The 15,246-nt window shown below is 48.5% G+C and overlaps 1 protein-coding gene across 5 annotated transcripts in view; it reads left to right on the forward strand.

Annotated features, from left to right (window-relative positions):
- PDE4D (phosphodiesterase 4D) overlaps positions 1-15,246 on the forward strand; it is a 925,196-nt gene that overhangs the window by 468,289 nt on the left and 441,661 nt on the right. The window contains exon 1 of one of the 5 annotated variants that reach the window (XM_083153347.1): positions 8,011-9,167. The exons of the other annotated variants lie outside the window; for them this stretch is intronic. Within the exon in view, the coding sequence (XP_083009473.1) occupies positions 9,121-9,167 (47 nt within the window). The 5' untranslated portion in view covers positions 8,011-9,120. Of the gene's footprint in view, positions 1-8,010; positions 9,168-15,246 lie in introns of those variants that run through there. 5 annotated transcript variants of the gene reach the window in all.

The following is a 15,246-nucleotide window of genomic DNA, read 5'->3' on the forward strand; positions in this document are numbered from 1 at the left end:
AACTCACACGGACACGTGACCTGAAATAAGGACACAGACAACCACTGCATAAGTTTAAAAGGTCAAGGGTATTTATTGTGGTATGACCCTATTGAAAAGGGATGGCCTAGAGGGCGCTTGGAGACCAGCCAGTCATAAAAAGTTAGCGATGGCGGCGACTACAACGCCCCAACTTGTAACCAGGGCGATGAACCGCCCCCATTGAATTCAAAGCCAGCCTGCGCTGTGACTGTCTTGCCGCCCCTCCTAGGGCATGATGAGGACAGTTCTAAAAGTGTCCTGCGTCCCCCCTCGGGGGCAGAACTCACCAGCCTTCCTGGCAGAGGGTGGCAATACCTCACAGTGACCTCCTGTACTTCAAACTGGACTGCTGATCGAGAGCACCCTCCCGCCACAGCTGGGTTCAAAAATTGCCACTTAAAGACAATTACTGTAGAACCCAAGCCCGCCAGACCTATCAATAACTAAATCAACCAGAGTAACACAAACCTAATCCCCTATCTGCAATAACTAAACAAGTCCTGAAGTAGAACGGCCATGCCTGAATCTGACAAATGGACACCATCACTTCTGTAGAAGGATGGGGTCTCCAGTGCTAAAGAAGGGTGTCTGACCGCTGTGCCTCCCATGGACGTGACCGCTTTGGAGACCGCAAAGTTAACCTTGCGTCTGATCTTTTCTAATGACTTAGGGTTCCAGCAGCCTCTCCAGTTGAAACGAGGCACTATGTCGGACCAAACTATCCGCAATCCAGGCCAAAGGCCCACCAGAGTCTTAAGATCAGCCTCGATCTTCAAAATAAGGCCTATGCTGGTTCCCCGGCCTAAGGAGTTACCTCCTAGGTGTACCACCAAAACATCCGGGCGACCCCAACGACGCTCTTTGTCTTACAACAATGGTAAAAGACCATTCCACCGGAGACCCCTGACACCGAACCAATGTACTGCCTTCGCCCCTAGCTCTGCCCGGGCCCTGACAGCTAACTGATGGTTGGATGCCCAGAAAATGTATGAATGCCCGACGAACCAGACAGTGGCATGAGTTGTTGAAGGGGGGGGAAGGGCTGAAAAAGAAAACCCTAACCCGTTAGCATTCAAACTTAAACTGTATAATGCACAACGTAAGTTAGACAGATAATTGCACAACATAAATTAGTACACTAGAATCCAAGGGAAGGGGAAAACCTTAAAAACCTCCGGTGGACTTGAGGGGGGAAGCCAATTGTAATCAGCCCACTATCGGAGGAAAAAGTAAAAAAATTCCCTTCACACCCTCGATTCCGTAACGCTGCCGTTACAAAACCGAGTGTAAACATCGTTTTTGGATCCAGCGCCAAGGCGCGTGCTAAACCTTATCTAAACGAATATAAGATTTATAAGCGGAGGACTTCCAGCGGCCGAGTTCTTGTATGGCATTCACTGGAAGACCCTCCGCTGCTGCGTTGGTGGTCGCACCAATACAGAATGAATGCGTCCCGCAATCGGCAACCTCCAACCCAACGCAGCTACACAACGCTTGAATACCTCAGTAACTGAAAAGCGTCAATGGCGATGCATCGGCATACGCAAGGAACTATGCCGGCGCTGCAGGCCTCTGAGGCAGATACGCCCCAGGACCATCGTATGGGGCATATATCCCCTTCCGGCTGGGCCTTTGAGGTTACCCAGCGGCCTCTGCCCGACTGATCGGTCTTAGACCGGCGGAACCTACAAAGGACGAGCACGTCCTGGAAGACCATGTCTTCGAACTGCACCTGAATCAGTGGCACTCTTGCTGGCCGCTACCAGGTCGCTGATCCTCAAAGCCCCAAAGAACGCAACAGAGAACGCCACCAGAAAGAGTGATGCCTCGTCCGCGTTCTAAACTACACCGTGAATACAGCCACCGGCTGTTCTCTCACCCATCCACGCAAAGCCTTTGATAGCACACAGGCTTTGGCAGGGTCCCCTTCACCGCGTAACTTAGCATGAAAGGAAATCCTGGCCAAGGCCTCCGGCATGGCCGGTTTAAACCAGCCAGCGCTATAGTGACCCCACCTGAAAGCCAGCAAACGGTCCTTGACCGACTTAACGCTGCTCTCCGGGGACTCCGGAAAGGCCGCCAAGTCCCCCTGCGCATATGCCCTACGGGAGGAAAGTGGCCAAGGATCGCAAGGCTAACTCCATCATGCTTGTTCTAGGATCTGCCCTACAGAACATGGACAGTCAAACCCCAGGTGGTATGTACCCGTTACCACTCATGAAAATTTCGCACCATTGAACCGGAACAGGGCATCAGCTATGCTGTTGTCTACCCCCGGAACATGCCGTGCCCTGGAATGCATGTTGCGCTGTAAGCAATGCAAGACCACGTGCCTAAGCAACGCAGGGCTGAGGGTGAAGAGGTGCGCTGATTATTAATGGCGTGCACACTCCCAGGTTATCGCACAGAACACTATCGTCTGGCTCGCTAACCTCGATGCAACCGCCACGATGACGGGGACAAGCTACCATCCAGCAAACTGACTGTGAAAACCCTCTACACCGAAGGCAGAGGCCATGAGGCAGCCCAACATTCGCCTTGGAGGCATGACCCAAAACCCATGGACCCCGCAGGTCCGTTAAACAACTGAAGCCGAAATGTAGGGGATGGCTCAGATGGCCCCAGGACCTCCTGGTTCAAGTGCACCAGAAAGGCGGACCAGACGACCAGGTCGTCGCGTATCCCCCGGGACTACCTAACCATGTGATGGGGGTCCTTGACTCCGGCCGTAGCCAGCTCAAGCTTGCGGCCACAGCTTAGCCTTGAGCGCGCCTTGCCCAAAACTGCGGACTAAACAGAGTGCTTCCCCAAACAGCTGAAAACCTACTCTACAAACTTCGTCAGGAATAGCATCATCAAAGGAATGCCCCGTGAGGGTGAGACTGGTGCTGGATAAACCAGTGTTTACCTGGAGCCTTCTTGGGCACTACCCCCGAGGGCGAAAAACACATATTGGGCAATGACTCCCAAAAACAGGGGCCAACCATCCTGCACCTTCTGTCTCACCGCCTTGGGGAAACCCCCCACCAATTTCCAATTCCTGTTAGACAACCACCCCGACCGTTTGGGGAAATGGGTAACTAAAAACCCCAACTAAAACCCCATAACAAAAAACTGGCTCCTTATTAGTGTAAATGCGCAAACGGCGCCCTAACTCGGAAAACCACTACGCTTTACGTGGAGCCAGTGCCGGGGGGGGGGGGGGGGGCGGGGGCAACAGACTTGCCGGTTTTGGCAGGGTGATAGACTCCGCAAATCCAACATTACATTTTTTCCATAGTCCCGCCCGCCGTGCCCTTGTAAGCGAGGAGTCGCGTCCACAAGGAAAACGCGCTCCCGGGGCCTGGTGTCCAATAGGACAAAACTAGTATGAGGAAACCTTTTAGCCAGTTGAGGGAGCTCCTATAAGAGTTCTCCCCATTTCAGGCAGCCGTATTGGCCTGAGAGAACTCTCTTTTCATATCTCTGGTCAACGTAAACACGTCAACGAACTTCCCCTTCGCTATCCTGCCCTGCATACCCTTGCGTAGACCCCGTTGATCGCGGTATTTATGCAGTGAACCATGTCTGACAATGTAGGGGGGGGGGGGGGGCTGCGCTAGTCTTCTCCTGCCTAGAGTGCGCGCCCCCCACCTGCCTCGCTACAGCTCGCGCCACTAGCTTAACGAACTTGCGGGGGCGCCTAGTCGCTCCTGATTTGTCGCTGCTAGCAGAGGAAATGGCATGAGGCAGAATCAGTAAAGGTATCGTCATCATGCTCACCAGTACCGGACGGGTCAACTGCCTCCTGAGTCCCGGTTCCCCATGATGTTGCTGCCGCATCCGCATCGGTGGAGACACGGCCGAGGAGTGGAGGGGTGCGTCCGACGTTGCATCAGCGTCCTGTGCCCCAGCCGAGGTGTTCTCCCTTGGGTGCTGGGTCACCATCGTGGCATCCCACTGAGCAATCGATGAGACCAGTACCGGACGGGTCAATCTCATCCCGATTCCCCGTGATGACTGCGGCCTATCCAACACCGATGTCCCACGAGAGGCCCCTCGTTCAGCACCCCCTGGAGGCTCTTCCGGCCCCCGTGCCCGAATCAGTACCTGAAGAGAGCTGGGGAGACAAATTCAAGGCATTAACAACCATGCTCGATAGAGAGGCCCTCCCTCGATCGCCCCGAGGAAACTGCCCTCCCTACACATTCCTGGGCTGCTGCTGTGGAAAGGGGTGTGAATAACCGCTCCCAGATTAACACCAGGGCTGACAGGTCTGCCATTGGGGGGCGGGCTGTGGCGAAAACCCCATGCGGCACCCATGTTCTGCGGGAAATATGGTAAGCCGAGGGAAGGGCCCTAACCGGGCTGGTGGCCTAAATGGTGTTGAGAGGGCGGGCAGCCCTGATGGCCGTGAGGCCTGTAGTGTTTTTTTAAACCAGCGTAACCGGAGGAAAACCTACGCAAGCACAGGGGATAATATACAAACTCCACACAGATGTTGGGAACCGAACCCATGACCTCGGCGTTGTGAGCAGTACGCTAACCATTACACCAGCCAGGTCTGTTGTAAAAGACCAGGCCGCCTGCCCCTGCTGGGTGACCGGGAGCTGTAACAGGCACTGGAAACCTGTATGAAACACTGTAGTCCCAAAATCCCGGGGCCCCCTGGTGCAGGGAAGTTGTCCGCGGGAAACCTGTTTGTGGCGCCTAGGCCTTAGTCAGGCCAGGGTGCCCCGAGGGCTGCTGCGGTGGCAGCAAGTGAGCGGGGCAGGCACGTTGCCACTGGCGTGGCCTTGGGATAAACCTGCCTGCGCAGTACAAACCAGGGGGCGGAATAAAAACCGCCTGCATTATAGGTCCAGCAGGGGGAGCCAAAGAGGCACCCCGGCTTGCCTGCACATAATAACAGGGGGGGGGGGCCTTAGGGTATAGGCACCCCAGCCGGGCTCCCAGTAATCCCCTGAATAGGGCTGCCCTTTGGGGTGGAAACCCCGGTGGACCCCTGACTGCCAGCGCTGGTCAGCGTGCCAACAGGGGTCCCCGGAGCCTGCAGGGGGGGTAGGGGACGCCCCCCCCTGCACCTGATACAAATGGGCCTGGAGACAGCCTCCGTTGTCCTTATAACCTGCTGCCCCCGGATGGCGCCCCTGGGTAAGCCAGCACCTCCACTGAGGTGCTTGGCATCCCCCATTGTGCCGGTGCGCCAGAGCTATCCCCAGCCGCGCTAGCCGCGGCTGGGAGATCAAAGGAGGCGGCCGCCGGAGACCACGTGACGTCTCCGGCGGACGCTGAGCAGCGGTGAGCCCGGTGGGAGCCAGCGAGCACAGGGGGGGACCGGGGCGCCTACGTAGCAGGCGACCCTGCGTGAGAGGAGGGAGCCTGCAACGGCTCAACAGCGGTGGCGCTACCCGCTGCGGCCAGGACCCGAGTTTTGGACCCGCTGTAGTCGCCGGGTGTAGGATAAAGTGGCAGTGAAGGGCCGGAGCCCAGGGGCAGCCCCACTAACCCGCCGCCCGCCACCAATGTGGGGGGGGGAATGCTGAGTCCGCAGCCAGCACGGCGGAGGGGACATCACAGAGTGCACATAAGAGAGGGGAGCAACGAAAAGGTTGGGGGAATTGAGAATTGATTGTATTTCACTGCGGCCACTTAGCTCTGTGCACTCCGGTGGGTCCAGAATCCAGACTCAAGAGGAAGATGGATCACCTGACTACATCTTATATACCTCCACCTAAGCTACCACCCCTTCCACACCTGATTGGCTACCCCATCTACACTGCACCTCTATGGGTAAGTGACACTCTGATTTCTATCCTTTGTCATACCATCCCAAACTGCACAGACTCTTATATTCCCTCATGCCTAGGCAGCCCTCGCTTTCTCTAAGTACCCAATAAAGTATTACAAATCCAGTCACGTAAATTAAAACATGAATACAGTGAGGTTTCTGACCAGGTTAGACAATACAGGATGAGTACCCCTTATCCGAAATGCTCGGGACCACAAGCATTTTGGATGAGAGATTTTTCCGGTGTTTGAAGTATTTTTTTTTTAACATACTTACCTGGTCCCCTGGGGGTGCCCCGATGGTCCCCCGGCATCCACAGTGTCCATGGCATCATTCAGGATCCACTTCATCGGTCCAGGGGTGCATTGAAGGGGATTGAAGGGGATCCTGAAGCCCGCCGTTGGTGCCGGGGACATGGCAAATATGAAAAAGGGGCAGGGGGGGGGGGACCAAAATATTCTGAAAAAAACACGGTTTTTGGAATATGTCGGTTTCTGGATATAAGGATACCGGATACTCAACCTGTATAACAATGCAGTGATACAAATATACAAGTGATATGAGTAAAATATAATTTTGAGGCAATCAATAAACATTTTATGCAATCAAGTTTGAGGTACGTTGGCTCAGAAAAATACTTTTATAAGGTTTGGCTCCGACCAACGGAGAACCAACCACTAAAAGGGATTTTTCAGGCTTGGACGGTAGGCTGCAGTATCCAATATTGCCACTTTGCTTGTTTGCCAGTTTTCCCTTCTGAAATCATATTGGGGGGCTGCTCATTTAAGGATCTGTGACTCGGATTGGGGACAGGTGGAGCAAATACAAAGAGGAATAAAGACATTATAGCAGGAGCAGATTGGAAGCCAAGTACAGACGTGGGGACATAGAGAGGGGGAGAGAGAATCTGAGCAAGATGGGAGTGATGCAACTAAACCAAAAGGATGAATCAGCAGAATGGCACAAATGTAGCTGCTAATATACATTGACTGTTCTTATCATCCCTCAGTGTCCCCGTTGGCTGGATTGTGTGCTTGTATGTGGTAGTTTATGGCCAACATAAGAAGTGTCTGAATAGAGAGCAGAGGGGTATATGCAAGCATAGTATGTAATAGGGTGAGGGGCAGTCAGAGTCTGATGTACTGTGCGACAACACAGTGATGCCTTAAGGCCCCCATTCACTAGTGTGATATGGCCACTTTTCATCCGATTCTTTCGGAACGAGGGATCTGATTAAAAGTGTCATATTGCATGTAATTTTCCTCCAACTTCGATCCACTGCGCGTTTCCGTGCTCCTCGGATCGGGGTCGCAGATCGTCATGGCTGCCATGAATATTTATCATATCCCGCAGCATTGAATGGAATCGCATAAGATACATTGGGGCAGATGTATGAAGAGTCATTATGGGGGAAAAGAGGTATAAGCACACGTTATGTGCACTTATACCGCTTCTCCCCCCCCATGTATGACGGAGCCGGTGTGCACTAAATGACAAGGTGTATATCAGCACTGTTATCTAAATGATGGCCGATATGTAGGCTGTCAATTAGTCTTTGCTGCCCCCCCCCCCCCCTTCATAGATTTGACATTTGAATAAATAACTGATGTGCATTTTTTTCTTCAATATTACACTTTTTTATATTTATAATACGATAATCATCTTTCCTTTTACCCCATTACCTACTTTCAGTGTAAAGTTGGATTGCCTACCCCTCTTGTTTGGATGGTATGGGCATAGTACGTTGAGTGGCATAGCCGTAGTGCATGCTGGCATCATAACTCTAGGGACAGAAATGTATTTGATTTAACTCTAAAAAAAAAAAAAAAAAATTATTTGATCAAACTGTATATCTCGGCATTCTATTTCCATAATATATCTTTTTTTTCCCTCTGTACATAATATCTGAGGAAGTTTAAAACTGTAAGAAACATCCAAATATAAAAAATCTATGAGTTCTAAGCTGTGATTGTTTTAGCAGGAGGGTAAATAGGAAATGTTCCGTCTGAAATGAGCTGCACAAGGCTGTAGATGATCATTGTTTGCGACAGATCAGAAGCAAGTAGTCTGCTGGTTGTCATACTGCTCATCCAAGTGATTAATCCACAGTCACTGCCCTCCCTGAAGTGGACACTGGGACATTCTGTGTGCAGAGAACCCACCTAGAGGGCCCCCTTCGATGCTAGCTCATCCTCTGTCAGGCAGCTTTCACTGCAGGCTGAGCCCATTCTGCTGCAGAGCAAGAGTACAGAGCCACAGAGTCTGCAAGAGTCCTGAGCTGCAAGCAAGGCTGGATACGTACTGTAGCAGCAGCAGCAGCAGCAGCAGCAAGGTGATCCTGTACCAAGGCTGCTGGTTCTAAGCACCAACTTCTAACCTGGTAACCTGTTAGGAGCTGCATCGCTACAGCACTGAGAAGAGCATTTCCATGTACCAGAGTCTCAAGTGTATTGACTTCTGCCAGGAGACAGCATGAATGGGATTGTAACACTGGCATGTGACTGACACCTATGATTTTTTTCTCCACCTTGCAGTTTTATCAGAAGGCGTTAATATGGCTCTGAGATATGCAAACGATTGCAAGCTTCTAAAAAAGATCAATAGTTTAGTCATTTTATTGCAGGGGGGAGTAGCCAGCCTGTCATAAAGGACCAGCGTCATGTATGAATGGGCACATGACAGCACCTAGGAAGACTTGCACTAACCTGAACCTGGATCTTGAAGAAGAAGCAACATTTTTAGACGACTCACCGTAGGATCAAGGGTCAAGAAGCACCGGCATGATCACCTATTTGCACCTTTCCAGGAAAGATATAGTTTACATGGGCACAAATGAGCTGGGGTTCGACAAAGGACAAGGGAAGAAGGTCTTCCTGGCATTATGGCAGAGCGATTTCAAGTTCTACGTCTTTTTGATAACTCCTCTGAGGCTCGGTTAGCCCAAAACATCGCTGTGACTAACTCTTCAGCGCAATACAGGTCTACATACTACCACACACGACATTAATGCCTGGGCTTCAGTTCCGCAACTTTTTTCCATATTACATTATTTTATTTTTTGTACGATTATTATTAGCATCATCCTTTTTTAGCCGTTGTTTATTATTTCTCCTTTTAACTTACCGCCGTGGCATAAATGGATGGACAGATGCCGACGAAACACTGTGATCATTTGTTTTTCACCTCCCGGACATTGCTGCGCTCATGGAATACATTACTGGCAATAACCTATGACTCCGGCAACGTCGCTGTTAAATTTTGGATTAAATCTCTCGAAATTGTGAAGGAAAAAGAACGGCTGGGAAGTTAATGTAGCCGGCCTCGTGAAAATGATGCACGTCAATAATTTTCCATTTCGCAGACATTCTTGGATATGGTAAGGAGTCAGCATAACCTTCAGCCGGTCACATAAAAAAAAAAAAAATGCCTTTGCTTTGTGAATAAAATGCCAGGTCCTGTATTAGGGGGGTGCGTTTGCACTGGTTGAGGAAAAGCTTTTAACCCCGTATGGTCATCCACTCACTCCCTTTAGAAATCACAAGACCAAACTGAGGTTGGTTCAAGTGAGATATATACTTGAACAAATGAATATCAAAATGACAGCAAATGTGATTTGTAATCGCAACCGGCTTGTGATCTACAGTAGTGGCATGTACTGGTTATATTCCACTGCAATGTTATTTACAGACACTGGTCAGATGAAATAGGCCAGTCTGACCTAACATATGCCAATACTATTGTCACCTTTGTACAAAATGCTTGCATCAGGATTGTTTGATAGCCTCAGAATGACACTGGGTCTATTGTTTGTTTTAGGTGTATTGCTCTTTGATTTAAATTTGGTGTTTGGTTATTCTGCTTTACTATACTTTACTGTTACTACTGTAACCCTTTCAGTGCCAACGTTGCTGTGAGCGATCATTAAAATCTCAGCTAAAAAATGCCAGTGTCGCTCACAACGACTGCTCTTTTAGTAGAAATGATGACAAATACAGGCAAGTCAATTATTCTAAGTTTAGGTAAATATTGCACCCACAGAAAGACCAGTTGGCAGTCAAAGGGTTATTGAATAAGGTTTGCTTGGCAATTTTCACCCCTGTTTTGCCAAATTCCCTTGGCACTCAAAGGGTTAATATACCGTTTGTAGAAATGTGTACAGTATGTAGGCATGACAGAGGAGAAGGATCTAAAAATAGAAATACTGTATTGGAACCACTGTTAAATGTCATTAACCCCTTGACCATCCTGCAAACGGCATTATCAACTGTAACCTGGTGGGATTTGTAGGCTGCGTTCTGTAGGAGCGTCACACAGGCAGGTTTGGTTAATTATCAAAGCGATGGGTGAGAAACCCTCGCACTGGGAAAATGTGATCACTTTCTAAAGATTAAACAGGGGGCACATAGACACAATGGGGGCAATGTGGAGTTGGTGACGACACGGGCACATAATACTGTATTTCAACCTGTATGCGGAGTTTGAGATGTGTTCCGGTACCAAAGATTTCTGGTTCACGCCAGGCACTTATCACAGATGCTTACACTGCACTTGTTGTATATTGTGTCCTTTATGTGCAACAAATACGTTTGATATAAGCATCAATTAAACCACAAAACCTGCTCTAATAAAGCAGAAACAACTCCCTGGTGTGTGTGTGTGTGTGTTTAACACACTTTTAAATGCATAGCACAGCAGAGCGTTCACAAATAGCCAATCACACACAGCTTACTAGGGACGGTGACAATCGTCATATATTTGCCCACCCACAGATAATTGGGCATGTTCAGACGTACAAATAGGCCCTTATTCTGGTTCACTCGCAAAGGCAAATTCCTTCTTAAATGGACAAAACCATGTGCACTGCAGGTGGGGCAGATGTAACCTGTGCAAAGAGAGTTACATTTGGGTGAATTATTTTGTTTCTGTGCAGGGAAAATACTGACTGCTTTATTTTTACACTGCAGTATAGATCTCACGTTGAAGTAAAACCCCACCCAAATCTAATTTTCTCTACACATGTTACATCTGCCCCACCTGCAGTGCACATGGTTTTGTCCATTTGAGAAAGAATTTTCCTTTGCGAGTGAACAGATTAAGGGCCATAATACGGCTTGCTCAGGGGTGCATGTATATTTTTCCAAACTCACAATTGCGCTAACGCTCAGGCATGCATAAATGGGCGAATCGGGCAAATCTGCAAGGATGCATATGGTGAGCTTGGTGAGAATTCCTGCCATGTAGGTAACACCACTCACTCTGCACGGCCTCGGCATTAGGAGAGATGAAGTTATAGGGGTGTCAGGCAAAACATGTAGAGGGAGGCACTATGCTATTCCAAAGTGCCTCCATTACGCTGAATTCAACCCATACTGTACCTATTCTTCCCTTGATTTCACAAAAGCACTACTGCGCGTTGTACAATATTATATGACCACTGGCCGTCCTATTGACTATTAAATATATCATCTTATAAATGAGACATCCCGCTGGGGCATTATAAACCAGGTGTGATAATGGGGCGTTGTGATAATGGGGAGTATGTATTAAGCCTGGAAAAAGTAATAAAGTAGAATCAGCTGTGTTTAAAAAATGACAGTTAGGAGTTGATTGGCTGGTGTGTTTTCACCTTCCACTTTATCACCACTTTATCACTTTACCAGGCTTAATACATCGACCCAATGTGTAACAGGCAGTGGCGTAACTACCAAGGGTGCAGGGGGTGCAGCTGCTATGGGGCCCGAGCTGTCTCAGGGGCCCGCAGCTCCCCCTGCACCCAGTCACACCATCAACGCGACAGTGACACACTTGACCCTGCTCTACCCGTGCCGTGCGGAGAACGATCATTGCCGACAGGAAGGTGAGCAGCTGTGCACTTTGGGGGTGGGGGGAGATACAGCATCGGCAGGAGGACCAGAGCCACTGGACGACTCGTCTGAGTGTAGCGGAGCTATGGAGGAGAGCAAGACTATATGGCGGGAGAGGAGGTAGTATAAGTGATTTGAAATATCAAGGCAGCGCCAGCAGCACGGACGGGACTCCAGCACTCAGTGTTCGATGCCGTCAACTGATCCCAGAACTTGCAGTCAGTGTGGATAGGGCCTCTAACGCTGAGCGCTGGAGTCCCGTCTGTGCTGCTGCCGCTGCCCTGATATTGAGCCAAATTTTCATCCCCACAGTGGCAGGGGGCCAGACGGGTTGTCGGAGGCAACATAAAAATAAATGTAGAATATGTTATTTATTTTATCTTTGTTATATTATTGCACAATTATATATTTTAGATCTCTACTCCTCGCTGTCTCTCTCTTCCCAGCATTCTCCCTTCTCCTCCCCCCCCATCACTGCCGATCCTTCCCTCTCTCCCCGTTGCTGTCCCTCCTTCTCTCTCTCCTCATAGCTGTCCCGCCTTCCTTCTCTCCCCATCGCTGTCCTTCGTTCCCAACAGTTGGGATCCTGAATAACAGGTGCTATTCTCGCTCATGGGGGTCCATGAGCATAGAGGGAGCATAGAACCTGTGTTGATCCATTTTTAGGCCTTATAGCAAATTTGGGTAGATGTTCGCTCTCTGAGGCTCTTGTGGGCTGTTGCATCTGATTCCCTGTTTTTGCTTTCAATTCTGAAATGAGGTTTTAGCGGGCATGTGCCAACATAGAAGATGGGAGGACCGGGCAGCAGATGCCGGACATCACTCTTCTCCGCACCTGACTGCTGAACCTGCTGTAACTGAGCTAGTTCCACTGCTGGTTACTCAGCTATCGGTGCAGGTGCAATGGTTGCGGCCATTCATTGAGAACAGACACAGTTGCACTAATTGAGTTTCATTAACGAAACACATTTTATCTTTTCCAATAGCCGCACGCTGGCAGGTGTCTCACAGACCTATTAGATGCGAAACACGTGCTAAATGCATTCCTACATACTCCAGCGTGTATCCACAATTCCACAATCACAGTGAAATACTGGGCAGTTCATTGTCTAGAGAAGCACACAATTGTATACAATATACTTAAGTTATTGTAAAGTTATTAAGTTGTACTAAGCTTGAAAAGTGATAAAATGGAGAGGGATAAAATACCAACCAATCAGCACATAATTGTCATGCTACAGCCTGGGTGTGAAAAATGGCAGTTCGGGCAGAAGGTTAGTGATTTATCATTCTCCATTTTATCACTTTTCAAGGTTTTGTACATCTGGCTCTATGTGTGATGTAAGTTTCTCTGTTCCTTCCTTGACATTCCTCTCTACCATTACTATGCCTGAAGGAATATGTGCCTATGCTGCCTCCAAATGTTATTTCTCGGGCTTGCAACTTGTACATAACTTATTGTCCGAGTATATACTATGTCCTCCGGGTGGTGACCTCTGCTTATGCGCAGGTGGCGCCCTCTGGTCAGAAATAAACGAAGGCATGTTCCGCTGTTTTGTGTTCACTCGGCAAGCCATGTATAGGGGAGTCTATGTCCTGCAATATGCAGAGGTGTGTATGCATAATTAAGGGGTTGGGATCATTTGGTCAACAGCATGATGGTCGACAGTCATTAGGTCGACATGGGTCTAGGTCGACGGGGAAAGGTCATTAGTTCGACAGGTCGTGAGTTCGACAGGTCATTAGTTCGACATTGTCTAGGTCAACAGTCAAAAGGTCGACATGGGTTTTTTCACAGTTTTTTTACCTGAATGTCAACACAGTCGACATGGGCACAGTTTAAAGTACACCGCATCCCCGTCGGGCACACTATTTTGTTTTGTTCTAGCACCACGCCCTAGTGGATGGTAGGGCATGAAATACCGCCTGTCGGCACATGTTGGATCAAAGAAACAGCGAAAAACTCCATGTTGACCTTTTGACTGTCGACCTAGACAATGTCGAACTAATGACCTGTTGAACTAACGACCTATCTAATTAATGACCTTTCGACCTAGAACCATGTCGACCTTTTCCCATGACGACCTAAACCCATGTCGACCTATTCCCATGTCGACCTAATGACTGTCAACCATAATGCTGTAGTCCAAATGACCGCATCCCTAATTAAGTCCTAGAACTATCAGCAGCTGTAATGATTGGCCGTACTGATGATACTACTAAGAGTAAAATATATGAATGCATCTTATACAGGTCTCCATGTGGGAGATAGAGTATAGCCCCTTCTGGTAGGGCGGCCATCTCTGGATATCGTTTTTTTTTTCTTTTTGATAGATCAATGTTCATCTCCCAATACATCGTTATACTGGATTGATTCTGAATGCACTATGTATTGCTGCAGCAGTGACGAATAAACAGTACTGTACCTCTTCTATGGATTCCCCCATTCTACTGCACAGTTTTATGGCACCTGCATGATTTTAATGACTGTGCTAATCGCGTATGTGCAAAAATTCTATCAATCAGTCATGAGAAAGATCAATATTATTGGCAATTTACTTTCTGTATTAAATACAGAAATAGCGATCCTGTATCGATGCGAAAGATCAATTTCGGACCCCCAATTGGCCAGCTCTACTTCATATACTCTCCAGCTCTCCAGATGGGACGAAGGGCCTGATTCAATGTTGCAATTCACAATCCGTTTGATTATCAAATGATGTCTATGTGTATGAATTGAGCCAAAAATTGTAAAAAGATCTTCACAATCCCCATGCAATTTGACTGACAGATGATCAGCGCTTGGGGCTGGTAACCGGACGTTTTCTGGGAGTGTTAGAAAAACCGCAGTGCGGTAGCGGCGGTGGGTCATGGTAGAAGCCCATAGGCTTCTATGAGGCATCGCCAGATGCCCCCCGTCACGGTAACCCGGCGGGGGATGTTTAGAGCATCCCAAAATGCGGTAAAAACCCTGATAACTGGGTTTTTACCACATTTTTAGTTTAGAGAATCTCCCCCCAGTCATCTGCAAACTCGTAGATCAGCTCTATTTCAGGGCCAAACTTCTAGCATGGTTCTGGCATGAGACTGAAGCTTACACAGAAGAGAATGTACACAAGGAACACTAGAATGCATGACAGCGTTCCTATAGGCTCCTTACTGGTAATGATTGACACAAGCTATTCCATTGCTATTAGGGCAATGAGCATTCACGGGGTCTGCACAAACACTCATTATGTAATGTACGCCTTTGTCTGATCATCATTCTCATTGTCCTCATTGCTTGAACTCTGTGTGACTTGTACGCTTTTTTTTTGTCTGCCCCAAGGAAATGTTTCTTATCTTTTATTAGTTTGCTTTGAACTCTCAGCTGAGTAATTACAATGGAAGGGTCGATTCTTCCTGTATTGATAACATGAAGACAGAAATTTATATAAAAAGTATTGTATCATTTATGATTGTGTGGGCTCTATCATGGCAGCCACAGGACAGTACTGGAAGGAAGAGAGAAGCAGTAATGAAATGACAGAAGGACAGCACTGACTAAAGTCACATTACTCACTACTCATCCTTCTAGATCTTTCTGCTGCG

Source organism: Crinia signifera, chromosome 1 (genome assembly GCF_055691185.1).
Source record: "Crinia signifera chromosome 1, ASM5569118v1, whole genome shotgun sequence".
Classification (NCBI taxonomy): domain Eukaryota; kingdom Metazoa; phylum Chordata; class Amphibia; order Anura; family Myobatrachidae; genus Crinia; species Crinia signifera.